Source organism: Perognathus longimembris, unplaced genomic scaffold (assembly GCF_023159225.1).
Source record: "Perognathus longimembris pacificus isolate PPM17 unplaced genomic scaffold, ASM2315922v1 HiC_scaffold_5472, whole genome shotgun sequence".
Lineage (NCBI taxonomy): Eukaryota > Metazoa > Chordata > Mammalia > Rodentia > Heteromyidae > Perognathus > Perognathus longimembris.
This window is the reverse complement of record NW_025960903.1, coordinates 38,810-56,860: the sequence shown is the minus strand read 5'-3', so window position 1 is coordinate 56,860 and position 18,051 is coordinate 38,810. Positions and strand designations below refer to the sequence as shown.

The 18,051-nt window shown below is 63.0% G+C and overlaps 2 protein-coding genes across 5 annotated transcripts; both read right to left on the bottom strand.

The window, feature by feature from the left end:
* Positions 1–7,291: 7,291 nt before the first annotated feature.
* Positions 7,292–13,772, bottom strand: LOC125345300 (sodium-dependent phosphate transport protein 2C-like). 4 transcript variants are annotated; one of them, XM_048337526.1, is made up of 13 exons: positions 13,289–13,772; positions 12,511–12,632; positions 12,196–12,270; positions 11,632–11,760; positions 11,409–11,552; positions 11,211–11,322; positions 10,931–11,126; positions 10,696–10,785; positions 10,493–10,571; positions 9,472–9,634; positions 9,281–9,402; positions 9,086–9,210; positions 7,292–7,788 (listed from the first exon to the last, which is right to left on the bottom strand). In XM_048337526.1, exons 2-13 carry the CDS (start codon positions 12,593–12,595, stop codon positions 7,324–7,326), a joined length of 1,785 nt encoding a protein of 594 aa, XP_048193483.1. In that variant the 5' UTR covers positions 12,596–12,632; positions 13,289–13,772; the 3' UTR covers positions 7,292–7,323. The 4 variants fall into 4 exon arrangements, with proteins under 4 accessions (XP_048193483.1, XP_048193481.1, XP_048193482.1 ...); XM_048337524.1 differs by having other exon boundaries at positions 9,281–9,397; positions 9,467–9,634; positions 13,289–13,765; XM_048337525.1 differs by lacking the exon at positions 13,289–13,772 and adding an exon at positions 12,803–12,823 and having other exon boundaries at positions 9,281–9,397; positions 9,467–9,634.
* Positions 13,773–14,819: 1,047 nt separating this feature from the next.
* On the bottom strand, positions 14,820–15,308 carry LOC125345288 (RING finger protein 224-like). Its single transcript, XM_048337509.1, has one exon. The coding sequence runs from the start codon at positions 15,306–15,308 to the stop codon at positions 14,820–14,822; it is 489 nt and encodes a 162-aa protein (XP_048193466.1).
* Between the last annotated feature and the right edge of the window lie 2,743 nt (positions 15,309–18,051).

Here is an 18,051-nt window from a genome sequence, read left to right as displayed (position 1 = left end):
GCTTGTTATTGGTCAATCCAGCCCGCAGACTCCCTATCACGATCCCCGCCCCGGGCGCTGCCGACGCTCAGCTCATTGGCTCTTTCAAATGATTGATTTGCTCTCCCATTGGCTGCCTCCCGGGAGACGCCGACCGGCCGGCGCTATTGGCCGCGCGGGTCTGGCGTCCTGGTAACCGCCGCAGCGCTGCGGGACGCGCGGGGGCGCGCGAGGGCGCGCGAGGGCGGGAGGGGGGCGGGGGGAGGGCGCGAGGGCGGGAGGGGGGCGGGGGGGGGGGGGGCGCGAGGCCCTGGTGCCGCATCTCCTGGCTCGGCAGCTCCCGATCAGCTTGTTTTCCGGGGCGCCGTCGGGGCGCGAGAGCCTGTCGGGCGGTGCGGGACCCGCCAGGTCACTGCAGAGCCCCGCGCTGCGGGCACCGCAGGGTCCTGGGAGCCGAGGCGGGGTGCCGGCTGTGAACCTCGGGAAGCGGGGGTGGGGGCGTCGCCGGAGGCCGCCTGGGGCCCGCCCGCGCCCGGGGAGCCCGGCCTCGCCCCCTGCCCGCCCCGGCGGCCCCTGTGTTGTGGAAACACGCTGGCCGGGCGCCGGTCGCCTGGGAGCCGCGGGCCCCAGGAGCGGGAAGCCGCCTGGAGACGGCAGGGCCGGGCACGCCCGCCGCGGCCGGAGGGGAAGGTGTGTTGACGGCCGGTTGCCCCGCGATGGGCCCTCGGGAGCGGGGAGCGGCGCGTCCGCCCGGCCGCCAAGGCCTTGGGGGCGTGAGCCCCGTGGGGCCGGTCCCTGCGGGCCTCGTCCGCCTCCCAACCGCAGGCTGCTGGGCGAAAGACGCCTCTATTTCTCGTAGAGAGAAAGAAGGCCTCCTGTGCCCGGCCCCACAACCAGTAATGCCACGGTGTGGCCGTACCTAATGGCCCAAGTTGTCAGTCTTGGAAGAATGCTCATCACGTGCGGGACCCCAAGATGGCCCGGACTCCCCTTAGCAGCTGTGCTCCCTGCCCCCACCCCACTGGGGTCCAACTGCAGCCCCGTCGCCCATCCTTGCCCTTCGGGCCAAGAAGGCAAGTCAGAATCCTGGGGTCCTCTTGTGCCTGGAGCCTCCTCACGCAGCTGCCCGGGAGTAGACCCACGCCATCGAAGTCGCATAGCTAGCTGCCGACTTGTCAAAAGTCAGTGAGATATCCAGACCAAGAAAATTCACCTTTAGTTGTAGCTGAAGAGGCCGAACCGTCCCTAGTAAGCCGAAAGCAGCTTGACCTTTGCGAAAGAAAGGGGTGAGGAAGACCAGCATAAAATGACATAGAGAGATTTAAGGTAAATTAAGATGTTAAGTAGGCAAATGCCAGAGCCAGAATCGAACCAAGAATTGAACAAAGAGTATTTTGTTTGCCTAAATGACCTTGTTTTGTTTACTAGAATTGCTATCACTATTTGTAATCACTAACTCGGCCAATTCTCCTTCAGTATGTTTGCTTGCTTGCTTAAACAGAATTTGCCTAACCACCTGCATGGGGGTACATGTGATTTTTGTCTTTAAAATCCTAGCCCTACTGAAGCCCTGTGTTGTTCACCTTGTCCTGTGCTGCCCAGTTGGGTTAGAGTCCCACCTGGGTGGCCAGGATGCTACCTGGGGTTCCCCCCAGTGAGCCAACATGGCCCTGCCAGGGCTGTTGTTTGAGGGGGTTGGGTCCCCACACCTCCACTGGAAAAGGGTCTTGTTTCCTTGACTAGTTAGTGCCTGTTGGGCTTGGAGGTTAGTGTGGCACCCTCATTTTATGGGTTATAAAATACAGCATGCATTGTTTGCCCGGTTGTACGCTGAGCTTCTGGAAACTGTTGAGGAACGGCAGGCCTGCTCCATCTCTGATTAGTTAGGGAGGGCGGAGGCTGGCCCCATCTCCACAAAGATCTTCCTGGCCCCTGAACTCCAGTTGAAGGCCACGCCCCATCTGCCCCACAGAATCCTGGAAGATTCCCCCTGGCAGTAAACAATAGTACCCCCCTCCCCAAATCCTTGGGCCAATTCTTTTTTTTTTTTTGGCCAGTCCTGGAGCTTGAACTCAGGGCCTGAGCACTAACCCTGGCTTCTTTTTGCTCAAGGCTAGCACTCTGCCACTTGAGCCACAGCGCCACTTCTGGCCTTTTCCTATATAGTGCTGAGGAATAGAACCTAGGGCTTTGTATAGGAGGCAAGCACTCTTGCCACTCACTAGGCCATGTTCCCAGCCTGACCATCCTCCCCCCCCCTTTTTTTTTGAGTTCCAAGAAACAGCAGGCTTAGACAAGGCAGGGGAGGGGCAAACCTAAACTGAATTACGGGAGCCAAAAGCAGCTGGATCCAAAGCTGCTTGACTTTGGCAAAAGAAAGGAGTGAGGAAGACCACTCAGTTTAGGGGAAGTTCCAAGAAGAGAAAGATTTAAGGCTTATAAAGACCAGTCACATTCAGAACCAAGAATTGTATTGCTTTGATTGCTTTGTTTATGGAGTTTACTGAAACTGTATTTTGTTTTATTTGTTTTGTTTTTGTTGCTAGTCCTGGGGCATGGACTCTGCCTGAGCACTGTCCCTGGCTTCTTTTTGCTCAAGGCTAGCACTCTGCCAATTGAGCCACAGCGCCACTTCTGGCTTTTTTCTATCTATGTGGTGCTGAGGAATTGAACCCACGGTTTCATGTATACGAGGGGAGCACTTTACCACTAGGCCATGTTCCCAGCCCCAGTTTACTGAAATTGTAATCACTAACAGCAGTTCTGCTTCTGTAGGTCGGCCGGCTTGCTTTGCCTAACCTGCCAGACCATCTACATGTGGTGAATGTGATTCTTACCCCATGACCACCTGCAAGGGGTATGTGTGATACTTGCCCTGAAAAGCCCAGCCCTATTTGGCCCCATACTTGCCCTTAAAAGCCCAGCCCTATTTGGCCCCGGTGCTGTTTGTCACCATCCCAGTGGTGACCAGCAGACACTGTGCACAGCTAAATAAAGACTCCTAGCCCAATTGACTGAGTGCTGGTGACTAGTGTCGTGGGTTCGAGGCCCACCTGGGTATCTGGTATCCATCAAGCTCCATTTGGCACTGGCTTGTCCCTCAAGTTGCCTCAAGAGAACAGTGGTTAAGACAAGACAGCGAGAGACTCTCTGTGACCCCTGGACCTGAGCCCGGGAATAGTGGTGCTTACAGCTGGTGGGGAAGCCCTGTAGGACCCCCCCTCCCCTGAACCGAAGGTGCCACTGTGCCCGCAGGGAAAAGAGGGCGATGTTGGTGGGTGGGAGCTGGAGGAGTGAGGAAGTGAGGCGGGAGGGCCCAGCATTGGACACCTGCCCTCCTGCTCCAGCCTGCCGCTGTGGGAGGCTCCACAAACGAAGCTCTGTTTCCTTGCTGGTGGCCTAGGTCCCAGGGGACGGGTGCATTACCACCCAGCCGGGCAGCAGGCAGACAGTCTTCATGGCCTTAAAGAACCCTATGCTCAGCTTTTGTGGGAGGCCTTCCCCACCCCGGAAGGAGAGGTGCCCAGGGTGCTTCCCTCTCCACACCAGGCCTCACTGCCTCCCCAGTGGGTCTTCCAGGGAGCTAGCACAGACCAGGCTCCTGCTCCCTCCCCCTTGGATGGGGGTTTGCTCAGTCCTCCTAACTCACGGTTGCTCCCTCAGCTTGGCCCAGTGACCCTCTCCCCCCACCCCACCTTTCTGAAATTGTCCAGCGCAATCTGTAGCCCAGAATTTTTAATCTAAATATGAACGCCCACTCCCCCACCCCACCCCCAGGTGACAGGTGTTGGGAAAATGGAGGAGAATGGAAAAAGAATAGGCCCGACTCGATCATCAACAGGTGAGAGGCCTGTTTATTGAGGAACAGCGAGGGGCACAGACCTTCCCGTGGGTTTGGAGGTTGTGGGAGGGGGTGAATTTGGGACCCAGCTTATAAGGGGTCTGAGCAAGGTGGCAGAGGTTATTGAAAGCGCCACTAGGTCTAGGAAGTTAGTGGCTTGTCCTGGGGCCAGTAAGGGATTGTTTACAGATAGGTTGTTTACAGATGGGCTCAGGTGAATTGCCCTGCCTGCGCATTAAAGCAGGTACCTGAGGTTTTTATCTGGTGTCTGTATACCCCAGGGACAATAGGCTGGGGGTCAATCATTCAATAGGTGCCTAAAATCCAAACGAGGGGAAGGGGACTTGTTTAAATAGGTGCCTAATCCGGACTGGAACCTTAACTGAAACTGAAATCTCCAGCTACCTGCAACTCTGCCCCCACCTAGAACCCTACTTAAGTCCTCCACCCTGCCCCCATCATGCCTCCTGACTCCTCTGGTCACCCTGGAATCCCTCTTCAACTCTCCATCACAGTGTGTCAGGTCTGTGGAGTTCCCTTTCTGCTCTTTTTTCATTCTAATGTCCTCATGACTCAGTTTCTTAACACTCTCAGGCCCTGTCCAGACCTCAGAGGGCACCAGGAAACTGACGCTGAACCCAACAAGAGTCCAGGGTGAGTGTAGGAAAACCAAGTCTGGGGTCCAAGAGCTGGCCACAGGGACCTTTATTCTGTCTTTACTGGTGAAATATGGATACTGGGTCTAAGTCATGCCATCTGATGGGAACCTGCTTTGTTCCCCTCTCAGCCCATTCTGTGTATCCAAAGACCCTATAGAAGGAGTTGACTTTCCCGTCCAGGCCCATTCTTTCTATGTATCTCAAGATGGGATAGGAAGGATCGATTCCTGCCTTATTCTCAAGGTCAAACAAGACGACAAGCCTGACCACAGGCCTGGCCAAGCACACCATCCTTGGCCCCCAGGGGACAACAGCCCCGCACCCGAGGGGAGCATTCCACTGTGGGCCTGGCCAAGGACATCGCCCTGGGCCCATAGCCCATTTTCTGATTTCTGTTTCCTTGGTAAGCCCTATATAAGCCCCCCACCCCCACCAAAATCCAGTCCTGGGCACAACCTCCAATCCCACGGGAAGGTCTGTGCCCCTCGCCTGTTGATGATTAGAGTTCTGAGGCAGCCTATTCCTTTCCCTTTCTCCCCCACTTTCCTAACACCACCCTGTCCTCACTGACATCTTGGCATCTTAATAGGGGATGGGGACTTTTCACCAAGTTCTGGAAACTAGAGATGTAGAGCTCACTCTTGGGACTGTGGCTGTATTGTGGGTTTTCAAGCACTCTAGAGGCGATCCCTGTGGTTAAGCTACAGGGAAGTCTTGCTCCAGGGAATCCTTGTCTTCAGCTGGGATCATTCCACCTAGCTTGCTTTGTTTTGGTAAACTGCTTTTGGTAGATTTAGGTCCTCATACCAACCATGTGATTTTTGCCTTTACAAGCTTTGTATTAACTGCTTTGGAGGCTTCGAGTTCTCCGGGACAGGAGTCTACTGGCCCTTGCCAGCTCTGTAGTAAGGACTCTGGATTTGAGCTCTGGGAGTGTGGCTTCTCCACGTAACACTTGCTCAGGCAGCTCCTGGGCTTCCAGGGAAGATTGTGAAATCCAGTCCCTGGAGGCCCAGGAGCGTGGGCTGGAGGGCTGGCAGAGGATGCGGGGGACACTGGGAAGGGACCCGGGCTTGGGGCACTGGAGACAGAGATGGCCTGTGGGACCCTGGGGGCATGAGACCATGGGAGTCAGGGAGGAATGAAAGGACGGGACTGTGCCAGGTAAACTGACAGTAGCTGGCCCAGGCCTCCTGAGGCTTACACCAGTGACCCTGAGGTGGTGGTGGTGGTGGGGTGTCCCAGCCAGGCAAAGCCAGAACCAGTTCTGGGCCAGGAGGATGTAAATGGGCAGGAAGGGCCTGGAAAGGGCAGATCCTGGAGTTCCTGTCCAAGGAGGTCACCTCCGTGCGGCCCGGGGAACACTGCCTGGATTCTGACCTGGGGTTTCTTTGCTTGGTGGTGGTGGGCGAGGCCGCCTGGGCCTCGGCCGCCCTGAGCTGGAGGCGGCAGGCAGGCCCGGTGTCCGGTTACCCACGGCCTGCAGCGGCCACCCGACCGTGTCCTCCCTGGCGCCCAGGTGCCGGGACCTCGTGTTCCCTCTGCTGGCCGGCCAGGCCACCGTCGTCCGCCCAAAGCGCCAAGGAGGGGGCCCCCCGGGGCCCGTGAACGGCTCGGCACCCCCAGGCAAGATTCCAGGCTGTGGACCCGGAACCAGCCACCCACCCGCACCGCCCTGGGGGTCCCAGCTCACGCGCCGCCCTGGGGGTCGCAGCCTGGACTGGCAGCGAGGTCCCCGCTGAGCCCAGGGCCCGTGGGGACAGGGGTGGCCCTGTCACGCGTCCCCACCCTGCCCCGTCAGGACATCGCCCTGGGCTGTGCCCCAGGCCCCTCCAGCCGTCCGGGCCAGAGCGGGAGCTGCGTGAGGGCACCGCCCAGCGGGTGCGGAGGTGGGCCCTGCGGTTCTCCGCGGGCGGGGGGACGGGGCGGGGCCCTTGCAGGGAGTGCTCTGGGGGCGGGGTGGGGGGGGGCGGGGCAGAGCGGGGCTCGGCGGGGCGGGGCTCGGCGGGGCGGGGAGTGTGGTGTACGGAAGGGCGGGACTCGGCGGGACGGGGCAGGGCTCGGCGGGGCGGGGAGTGTGGTCCGGGGCGGGGCGGAGCGGTGCTCGGCTGGGTGGGGTGGAGCGGGGCGGAGTGGAGCGGGACTGTGCTCGGCGGGGCGGGGCGGGGCGAAGCGGTGCTCGGCGGGGCGGGGAGTGTGGTACGGGGCGGGGTGGGGCTGTGTTCGGAGGGGCGGGGCTATGCGCGGCGGGACAGTGCCCTGCGGGGCGGGGCGGGGCTCGGCAGGGCGGGGTGAAGCGGGGCGGGGCTATGCTCGGTGGGGCGGTGCCCGGCGGGGCGGGGCGGGACTGTGCTCAGAGGGGCGGTGCCCGGCGGGGCGAGGCGGGGCGAGGCGGGGCTCGGAGGGGCGTGGCTGTATTCTGAGGGGCGGGGCTATGCTCGGCGGGGCGGGGCGGAGCGGGACTGTGCTCAGAGGGGCGGGGCGTGGCTCGGAGGGGCGGGGCTGTGTTCGGAGAGGCGGGGCTATGCTCGGCGGGGCGGGGCGGGGCGGGACTGTGCTCAGAGGGGCGGTGCCCGGCGGGGCGGGGCGGGGCGGGGCGGGTGGGGCGGAGCTCCGCCTGGCGGGAGTTCTCGGTCCGCTGGCCTGGGCCCCACCCAGCGCTCCGGCCGGTCGGTGACTTCGCCCCGGGCCCGCCTCCGCCTCCGGCCCCTGGGCAGGCAGGAAGACCACCACTCGGTACCAGCCTCGTTTATTGGAGGCGGGGCTCCCAGCTCCGCGTGCGCGCGCCCAGGGCCCCCCGCGACCCCCAGGGGCTGGCCGCCCGCGCCCCCGGGCCGCCCACCCTCACAGCGGCTGCGAGGCCAGCACCTCGGGGTTCTCGAAGCAGTGAGCCTCCTTGACGGCAGGGTCCTGGGGCCTGCAGGCCCCGGTGGGGCAGCAGCGGGTCACCAGGCCGTCCCAGGGCTCCAGAGAACGCAGCCACAGGGGCAGCCAGCCCCAGGACCGGAGGCAGGGGGGCAGCCACGAAGGCCGGCGCCCCTGCAGGACGTTCACCAGGATGATGAGCAGCGCCAGGCCCACCAGGGGCCCCCCCACCGCCGCCAGCACGACGGCCCCTGCCAGGGAGAGCCCAAACACGGCCAGGGGCAACAGCAGGAAGGCCAGCAGCAGATAAGCAACGGCCACCCAGCGGTACCGGGCCGTCAGGTCCCCGAAGCGCTGGGCCAGGGGGATGGGCAGCCTCAGGACGGGCACCATGTACCACAACAGGATGCCGGCCAAGTTGAAGAAGAAGTGGATGAGAGCAACCTGGTAGGCAAGGAGGACGGGGGGGGGGGGGGGGGATAAGCACTTGGCCAGATGATATGGGCGCATCCAGGCACCCTTTTACTCCTGTCTCCAGTCTGAAGCTTATCTGGCGTGACCTGCTCAGTCAGTGGCTGAGATGGGCCGCCTGGTAGATTCTGGCCACCGCTCTCCATATGCAGTTCAGAAAGCAAGAGCCTGACCAGCACCCATCCTGTGTTATGATGGGTCCCTGCTGGTGACAAGGGATAAGGGAGAGGAGGCCAAGGCCACATGTGCAGGACGTACGGGCCCTCAAATGGTGGGCACCATTGGAGTGTGTGGAGCGGTATCCTGCACTGGAGGTGGACGGGGTGGGACAGAGACAAGGAGAACAATTAGACAGGTGAGGAGGTGCACAGGGCGAGGCTCCTCATTTCCTAGGAGCAACAGCCTAGCTGGGTCTGGGATTTCAGTAGCTGAGCCTGTCTGGGTTCCAACCCAGCAGAGAGAAGCCAGAACCAGGGCAGTGGGCCTAAGATGGGGCGCTTTAGAGAGCCAGTAGCATTAATGGAACTGGGAGCAGGACACAGCTGGGCATTCAGAAGAAAGCTCTCTGGAAACAGAATCACAACTGGACTAGAGGGCTGGGGATGTGGTCTAGTGGTAAAAGTGCTTGCCTGGTATACATGAAGCCCTGGGTTCGATTACCCAGCACCACATAGATAGAAAACGGCCAGAAGTGGTGCTGTGGTTCAAGTGGCAGAGTGCTAGCCTTGAGCATAAAGAAGCCAGGGGCCCTGAGTCCAAGGACCAGCAAAAAAAAAAAAAAAAAGGACTAGAGCCCGGAACTGGTGGCTTGCATTTGTAATCGTAAGCATACAGGAGGCTGAGATCTGAAGATTGCAGTTCAAAGCCAGCCAGGGCACGAAAGTTCACAAGACACTTATCTCCAATTAACCACCAAAGAAAGCTGAAGTGGAGCTGTGGTAAAGCACTAGCCTTGAGCAAAAAAGTTCAGTTAGGGAAGTCCCAGGAATGGCGCGCGCGCGCACGCGCACACACACACACACACACCCCCCTGGACTAGGACACAGAGACAGAGGGGACATTCCTCAGAGGAGGCTGGGAGCTCTGCCAAAGAAAAAGGGGCAGAGGGCCGTGGGCAGCCCTGGGCCATGCTACAAAACCAGTGTCAGAAAAGAGCAGGGGCTGGGCTGTGAGAGGCCTGTTTTCGGGGACAGCTTGGGCTGTGGACATCCTGGGCTGTGTTTGAAGTAGGAGGAGGGTCCTTGGGCAGGGAAGGGGCCTAGGACAGTACCTGGACTGCAAAGAGCAGCATGTCTGCAGGGCTAGCCAGGGCAGCCAGCAGAGCCGTGGTGGTGGTACCAATGTTGGAGCCCAGGAAGAGGGGGTATGCGCGGTCCAAGGTGATCACCCCAACTCCTAGGGAGCAAGGGGTCACCACAGAGTCCCAGCCCCACGCCACCCCGGTCCCTGGCCCACCTGAGCTCACCCATGAGTGGCACAACAGCTGCTGTAAAGATGCTGCTGCTCTGGAGCAGGAAAGTCAGGCCGGCCCCCACCAGGATGGCCAGGTAGCCACTCAGCCAGCCAAAGGGAAAGGGAAAGTCTGCAAGGCAGGGGCAAGGTCATCCCCAGACCTCTCCCCGCCCTCTGCCCAGCCTGGGGCCCCTCCAACCTGCGTTGATGACAGTCCTCACTGCCCCAGCTATTTGGCCACGTAGCAGGGAATTGAGTAGCTTGACGATCAGGACCAGACAGGTGCAGAGCACCAGCAGGGAGCCTGCCAGAAGGATGAAGCCCACAGCCAGGTCTGAGAGTGCTGAGTTCACGAACAGATGACGGCCTGTGGCAGGACAAGGAGGACAGGGCACGTGGGTGACCTCAATGTGATTTGAAGGTTAAGATAGGGGTGGAGTGTGGTGGTGTAGGGGTGGCGTGTGCTGGTGTAGGGGTGCGGTGTGCTGGTGTAGGGGTGGGGTGTGCTGGTGTAGGGGTGGCGTGTGCTGGTGTAGGGGTGCTGTGTGCTGGTGTAGGGGTGCTGTGTGCTGGTGTAGGGGTGCGGTGTGCTGGTGTAGGGGTGGGGTGTGCTGGTGTAGGGGTGGCGTGTGCTGGTGTAGGGGTGCGGTGTGCTGGTGTAGGGGTGGGGTGTGCTGGTGTAGGGGTGGCGTGTGCTGGTGTAGGGGTGCGGTGTGCTGGTGTAGGGGTGCGGTGTGCTGGTGTAGGGGTGGCGTGTGCTGGTGTAGGGGTGGCGTGTGCTGGTGTAGGGGTGTGGTGTGCTGGTGTAGGGGTGGCGTGTGCTGGTGTAGGGGTGGCGTGTGCTGGTGTAGGGGTGGCGTGTGCTGGTGTAGGGGTGTGGTGTGCTGGTGTAGGGGTGCGGTGTGCTGGTGTAGGGGTGTGGTGTGCTGGTGTAGGGGTGCGGTGTGCTGGTGTAGGGGTGGTCTGGGCTGGTGTAGGTGTGCAGTGTGCTGGTGTAAGGGTGGCGTGTGCTGGTGTAGGGGTGCAGTGTGCTGGTGTAGGGGTGGCGTGTGCTGGTGTAGGGGTGCGGTGTGCTGGTGTAGGGGTGCAGTGTGCTGGTGTAGGGGTGGCGTGTGCTGGTGTAGGGGTGCGGTGTGCTGGTGTAGGGGTGCGGTGTGCTGGTGTAGGGGTGCGGTGTGCTGGTGTAGGGGTGGTCTGGGCCGGTGCAGGGCGGTCTGAGCCTCACAGGGCAGCTTGTCCTCAGGGAAGGCTGTGCTGTTTCTCTCAGGGCAGAAGCCGGAGGCGTCACACTCTTCACTGTCTCCCTGAGTCAGGACCAGGGACAACTCAGGACAGGCTGCGTCCAGGCAGAGGCCCAGGGCTCAAGGGTGGGTGGGGCAAACAGCAGGTCAGAGGGCAAATGAAGGGCTGGGGTCAGAGGCACCTCACCGTCTCCACCCTGATGCCGCACCATTGCTTAATGAGGCTGTGGTTGGTGGCGTTGCCGGTCGCGGAGCCGATGACGGCGGTGCTGTCCAGCTGGTGGACAGAGGGGATCGGTCGTGTGCCGGGCCCCCCAGAGGCTCCGATGCCCACAGTCAGACGGACCCGCCCACCCAGGCTGCCTCTTCCCTGACCCACCTGGGGGTCCTGCCAGGGGGTGGGCGATGGGAGGCCCCCTCACCTGCACAATGAGGTGTGTGAGAGGCTGGGTCAGCGCCTTGAGGATGTTGGGGGCCTGCTGGCCAGGCTGAAGGTGGGCGGCTCGCAGGGTCAGCTCACTCAGCCTCTCCAGCACTGCTGTGGCACTCTCCAGGGGCAGCAGGACCAGCACCGTGAGCCAGTTGAAGATGCCGTGAACAGCAGAGCCACTGAAGGCCCTGGGGCCACAGAGGACCGGCCGTCAGGGTGGCCTTGGCCTCGGCTGAGGTGACCCCAGGCCTGGCCCTCCGGTCCCCGCTTACCTCCGAAACTCATCTCGGTCCCCAGACTGGGCCATTGAGACCAGAGTGCTGGTGATGGACGTGCCCACATTGACTCCCATAATGATAGGCACGGACGCCCGGACGGTCAGCACTAGGGACACCTGGACGGTCAGCACTGGAGGGGTGCATCGGCTGCCCATCCCCCCACTTCACGCTGGGGAAGGGAGGCACACTCACATTTGGAGGCCACCATGCTGACCACAATGGAGGAGGATGTGCTAGAGCTCTGCACAAGGACTGTGACCAGCACGCCGATGACCAGGCCAGCCACAGGGTTGGACAGCACCACATTGTCCTTGAAGATGTCTCCGGCCATTTTGCCTACACCCAGGACGGAGGTGCAGTGAGGCCGAAGAAAGCTGGCTGCCAGCCCCCACCCCGCGTGCACCTGGTCACTCACTGCCCAGCAGCTGGAAGGCAGAGCTGAGGATATCCAGGGAGCAGATGAAGAAGTAGAGGCTGCCTAGGAGCCCGCAGACCTTAAGGAAGCCGACGGCCACCTGGGACAGCCTGCTGGCCGTGCTGAACTCTGCGGACACAGACAAGGCCGTCCCAGCATTGCCCAAGGCTCTCCCTTCTCTGTCCCCCACCGAGGAGGTGCAGGGTGTTTTTCGTTTGTTTGTTTGTTTCTGGTCACTTCTCGGGCAGAGTACTGCAGCTTTCTTCTGCCTCACTGGGCAGCACCCAGTTTACCAACCTTAAGCGCCCCATGTCAAGAACTGGGTCCCCTTTCTGTCCCCATTCCTTGTGCCCACCGTGGTGGCGTGACAAAGCCCACCCGGCCTCCTGGAAACGGAGCAGCCAGCAGGGGGTGGGGGAGGAAGGGCAGGGGGCTTCCAGCCCAGCTCAGGACTCGGTCCTGGGGGTGAGTTTCCACGGGGAGAGTTCCAGCAAGCCCCGCTGTGTACTTTCTTGGAAAACCTGGAGAGTCGTTTGCCTGCTGACCTGTACACCACAGCCCTACCTTTCAGCTGGCCGGTGTCCTTCCGCTGGGGGGCTGTGTCCCCCTCCTCCAGGCCCCCGGCAGAGTCAGAGCTCCCTGCAGAGGTCAGGTAAGGTGGGGCTGTGGCCGGCACCCCCCAGGAAGGGACAAAAGAAAGCAGGAGATTGCAGGGGGGTGTCTTAGGGGCTTGGGATGGAGGACAGAAGCTGGAAGTCAGGGGCAGAGGGCCTCTAGAACATTTGGTTCTAACCAGAGTTGTCAGGACCCCCCCTTCCTCCCCCCCCTTTCACAAGCAAGCCCTGCCCCATAGCACATCAAGGCTGGGGCTCCTGGTACCTGTACTTCTCAGACTCGAGTCCACCAAGTCAACCGTGCTCAGAGTGGGGAGGGGGAGCTGACCACCAGCTGGGGAGTTCGGCATGGATGGATGGCAGGGGGAGGCCAAGCCTGAGGCAGATCTGCCGGGAGGAAGCACAGGAGAGAAGCCGCCTATGCCATTTCCACCCTGCCAACAGGCTGATCTCAGGTCAGGTCCTTTCTGCTGAGACCTCAGCGGCTGAGACCTCAGCGGCCCACCCTTGCAGGCCCCTGCACCCCCCCCCCCTCCACGGGGTATGGCTACAGCGACCTCAGACAGCTGCCAGCAGAGTCCAGTCTTGTTTGAGGAGGCAGAGTCAAGGGCCCTGGAATCTGGCTGCCTTGCCGGTCCTGGCTGGTGCCCAGGCACCGAGTTCTGGGGTGCAGGCTGGAAGTGGCTGGGACCTCTCCTATCAGATATAACTGGGGACTTTGTGGATGGACCCAGCATGGACTTTGGCATTTGATATCAAGATGACTACTCAGCTTGATTAGGACTCTACTTCTCTGAGAATGAGGAGCAGGGGTGGGGCTCAGGGGCCCCAGCCCACCTAGCCCACGGGGTCTGGGCATGGATGGCCACCTCAGGCCTCTACCCTGACTCCAGCCCAGGGCTGGGGGGGGGGGCTCGGGGCCCCAGCCCCCCTCAAGGATCCTTTGTGTCTCCCCTCCCCCGATGGATGGGGCCCAAGCCCTGGGCCTGGTGGCCACTCACCCTGGCTTCCCTGGGCCCCGGTCTGATTCTAGGAGCTCCTACCTGCGTGGGTGGTGAGGGGTAGCGGCAAAGAGGAGGCTCAGCGGGAGCAGCTGAGGGCCAGGGATCTGCCCGGTGCCCACATGATCACTGTGTATGGAGCCCCATTAATGTTTACCCAGGAGCTGAGGCCCCTGAGGGGACTCAGGGACCTGGTCCCCGGGACCCTGGGGCCTTGTCCAGACCCCGCCACCCTAAGGCTAGATGCTCCAAGCCCCAAAGCAACCATCTTGGAGTGAGGCGGGCCTCGTGTCAGGCCAGGGGCACGGCAGGACTGGGCGCCCTGTCCACAGCGGGTCGTAACACTCGGTGCGGCTTGGGCAGAAGGGGCTGCCCGCTGGGGTTGCCCGGGAGCCCAGTGAGAAGGCTCCGCCTCCTTGTGTGCCTCTGATTTTTGCAGACCTTATCAGGGTCACCTGGCTGACAGGCAGGAGGGGAGAAGCCCTTTGCACCAGGGGAGCGGAGAGGACAGGGTTCCTCAGGGAGCCTGGAAAGGTGCCCAGCCCCTGAGGTCAGCAGGTTCAGATCCAGGTTCAGGGTAGAGCTGGGCCCAGCAGGGCTCCCAGAAGAGGCCAGCAGTGGGGTCCTGGGCCTGACGTTTCCATCTGCAAGGAGGGAAGAGCCCTTCCGCAAGCCACACGTTCAGTCCCCTGTGCGACTCCCCAGCAGAGTCCTGGCCTGACCAGTTGCTTGTAAGAGACCCTCCCTGACTTCAGAGGTGGGCCAGGCTGTTTCCCAGGCCCCTGCTGACCCCAGCCCCCTGCAGTGCTCGCTGTAAGCTGAGACTTTGCCCCAGCGGCAGCTGTCAGAGTCCACTCAGCAAATTCTTTCCTCTCCATCCTGTTCCCTTGCTGTCCAGCACCTTCCCACTTCCCAGGGGCTCCAGAATATCCCCACCCCATCTTAGGGGGTTGTCCAAAATCGGCCCCCCAGAACAACCCATACTGTAGCTACTGGAAGGCAGAAGGAAACTGGGGCTTGAGGTTTCTGGCAGGTGACCACCTCCCTGGGCCTCAGAGCTGTCCACCCAGAGCTCTCCTTCGATGCCTGCTGAAGAGGTGGCGTTGTGCCTCCGGGCACCCCCTCCTGGAGTGGGGCTCAGAGACCACTGGGGAGTGAATGGATGAGATACACAGGACGTCTGTGCAGGTCAGAGGGTGCTGCTCTGGGAAGATCCACGCAGGCGCCACGGGGCAGGGCCAGGCCTCTCTGGCTGCCGCCCGAGCCTTTTAGGAGACATACTCTGAGCTGAGCCCGGGCCTGGGCGGGCTCAGAGGCGACGTGGAAAGCAGCACCTCGGTCAGGCTGGGGCGGGGGTGGGAATCCAGGTCAGGACAGTGGGAAGCCCCAGCCCCCGGTGGGGTCTCCTGGCTCACTGGCCACCGCCCATGACCGTAGGCTGTGGGCCGAGGTGTCCCCAGTTCCGGCGGGATCCGTGCGCCAGGCGGACGCGGGGGCCCTGTGCGTGGTCATCTGCCCTGGGGCAGGGGAGCGCAGGCGGCGGCCCCCACCTGCGGCTGAGGGCGGCCCCGGCTCACGCCTCGGGGCTGCCAGGGGGGCACCAGCAAGGGCTCCCGCAGCCCGAGCAGCCCGAGCAGCGGCAGCAGCAGCGTCCGGGCTGCGGGAAGCGGGGCTGGGGGCCCAGGCTGGGGCCGCGCCCCGCGGGCTGCTCAGTGACGGGGGTGCTGCCCTTGAGGGGGGCCGGGGGCGCGGGCGCGGCGCGGGGCGGCTCCCGCTCGGCCCTGGCGGCCAGGAAGGCGGCCAGGTCCAGGTCCAGCATGGCCGGCCCGCCCCGCGGCGTGGGCGTGCTCTGCCGGCACTGGGGGCAGGGGATCCAGCGCTGCTCGTGCGCGGGGGCGTCCAGCCGCCTCACGCACGCCTGGCAGAAGGTGTGGCCGCAGTAGAGGCGGCGGGGCAGGTGCGCGCACAGGTCGTAGGCCGAGTAGCAGACGATGCAGTCGTTCCTGGGGGCCGGGGGCGCCGCCCCGTCCTCCGGGGCTCGGGGGCCCTCGGGCCGCAGCATCCTAGCGCACGCGTGCAAGGGAGCCGTGGGCCTCCCGCCCGCACCGGGACCGTCCTCAGCCGCCCCCCCCCAGCCGGTAGCCAGCGCCACGGGGGGGGGCGGGGGGCGCCCGCACACGGGGCAGGGGAGCCCAGGTCCGGGACCCCCGCCCGGCGTCTCCCCGCAATTCTCCTGAGCCCCTCTTACCTGCATCCGCTCTCGGGAAGGCCATGCCCGGCCTGAGAGCGGCGAGGGGAGGGGAGGCGGGGACGGACGGGAGCCCCCGGGGCTCCCTCCCGGGGCTCCCCCCGGGGCTCCCCCCGGGCTCGCGTTACTGCCCGCGCACCGGCAAGGCCGCAGGAGGCAGCTGGCGGCTGCGGCAGCGGGCGTGGGCTCCCCTTTCAGCCACAAAGCGCCTGCAACTGGATCTGGGCAGGAGATAAGGGGAGCCCGGTGCTGCCCGGCCCCGCCCGGCCTCCTCTGCTCCGCCGCGCCCCCGACTCCCATCCGCCCGCGGCTCCCCGGCCTCCCTCTGCTCCCGCGCCCCTCCTCACACCGCTCACCCGCACTCACGCCCTTCCCGCTCTCCACACACACACACACACACACACACACACGGGCGCCCCCACGCACACCGCACGCGGCACGCCTCGCACGCTCCACACAGAGGCGCGCACACGTGCGTGCACACACGCTCCACACAGGCACGCACACGTGCGTGCACACTGCACATAGAGGCGCGCACACGTGCGTGCACACACGCTCCACACAGGCGCGCACACGTGCGTGCACACACGCTCCACACAGAGGCGCGCACACGTGCGTGCACACACTGCACACAGAGGCGCGCACACGTGCGTGCACACACGCTCCACACAGAGGCGCGCACACGTGCGTGCACACACTGCACACAGGCGCGCACACGTGCATCCACACACGCTCCACACAGGCGCGCACACGTGCGTGCACACACTGCACAGAGGCGCGCACACGTGCATCCACACACGCTCCACACAGGCATGCACACGTGCGTGCACACACTGCACACAGAGGCGTGCACACGTGCGTGCACACACGCTCCACACAGGCGCGCACACGTGCGTGCACACACTGCACACAGGCGCGCACACGTGCACCCACACGCTCCACACAGGCGTGCACACGTGCGTGCACACACTGCACAGAGGCGCGCACACGTGCATCCACACACGCTCCACACAGGCGCGCACACGTGCGTGCACACACTGCACACAGGCACCCCCATGCACACCACATGCAACACGCTTCATGCACACACACCACACACAGGCATGCACACGTGCATGCACACATATACACACAGGCACCCCCATGCACACCACACACAACATGCCTCATGCACACACACCACACACAGGCATGCACACACCACACAAACACACAGGCACCCCCGTGCACACCACATGCGACATGCTTCATGCACTCACACCACACACAGGAACACACATGCATGCACACATACAGGCACCCCCATGCACACCACACGCGACATGCTTCATGCACTCACACCACACACAGGAACACACATGCATGCACACATACAGGCACCCCCATGCACACCACACGCGACACTCCTCATGCACTCACACCACACACAGAGGCATGCACACATGCATGTACACACACCACACATACAGGCACCCCCATGCACACCACACGCGACACTCCTCATGCACTCACACCACACACAGAGGCAGCACACATACACACACACCGACACACATACCACACACTCTCTTCCTCTTAAGGTTTCCTGCCCAGGCCTGGGTGGCACCGTGCCTATCACTTCCCAGGAACCCTGCCTAGGCCCAACCAGCTCTGAGCTGAGGGCACCTGCTGGTCCGCGGGCTCTGGCACGGCAGCATGGGCCTCTCTACCCAGCACCGCCTTGGCCCCCAGGGGGCGCTCACACACTGTGCCTGGCAATCCCCCGTATGCCCGGGCCCCCGTTGGCCTCCAGCCCAGCCCAGCCAGCTCAGGGATGTGGATCCCGAGGGGAGCCTGGTGGCCGAGGGCCCCGCCTAGCTGGGGGGCCTGGCAGGACTGTGAAGCCTGGCAGGGAGCCGGGACCACTCAGCCCTGCTGGGAGGAAGGCCGCAGGAGGCAGTGGTGGCAGGACGGCCCTAACTCACTCACTCACTGCTCCTAACTCACCCCCTTGGCACTCTGCCCTCAGGACGGGTCAGACAGGTTCCACGCTGGCCTGGGTGGGGGCTGGCCATGGAGCGGAGTCAGGGCTGTGACCTGCCCACCCACACGCGGGAGCTCCACACGCCGTGAACCATCCAGCCCTGCGTGCGGCCCAGCCCTATGCGTCAGTGGAGAGCTGGCCACGGGAGGACCCGTCTGTCCTGCACGGCCAGCTCAGTTTCCGCCTCCATGTGGTGCTGCCTCACTGCCCTGCCCTGGGAGCAGAATACCTGGAGCCAGCTTCTGAGCAAACTCCCTACCCTGGCATCCCACTGCTCACCCGTGCTACCCTACGCTTCTCGGACAAATGGAGAGGTGACACCTGCGCTCCCTCCTCCCTCCGGCCCACTCCCTGCTACGTCTTCAGGCCTGGTCCAGGCATCCTCCAGCGAGCCCAGCCCCAGCAGCACAGCTCTGGATGTGCGGCAATCAGACGTTCCGCAGAAAACCAGAAAAACACCCTGCTTGAGACTGGGGTGACTCAGAGTAGGCAGGGCGCAGTCCTGGCTGCCTGGGCCCTGCCACCCTGATCTCC

Excerpts from the sequence above, each read along its gene's own strand:
- LOC125345300 (XM_048337526.1), bottom strand. The coding sequence starts at position 12,595 with ATGCCGAACTCCCCAGCTGGTGGTCAGCTCCCCCTCCCCACTCTGAGC. Across the intron at positions 11,127-11,210 it reads GACCGAGATGAGTTTCGGAG|GGCCTTCAGTGGCTCTGCTG; the intron begins GTAAGCGGGGAC and ends CTGTGGCCCCAG. Across the intron at positions 9,403-9,471 it reads GCAGTGAGGACTGTCATCAA|TGCAGACTTTCCCTTTCCCT; the intron begins CGCAGGTTGGAG and ends TTGCCCCTGCCT.
- LOC125345288 (XM_048337509.1), bottom strand. The coding sequence starts at position 15,308 with ATGCTGCGGCCCGAGGGCCCCCGAGCCCCGGAGGACGGGGCGGCGCCC.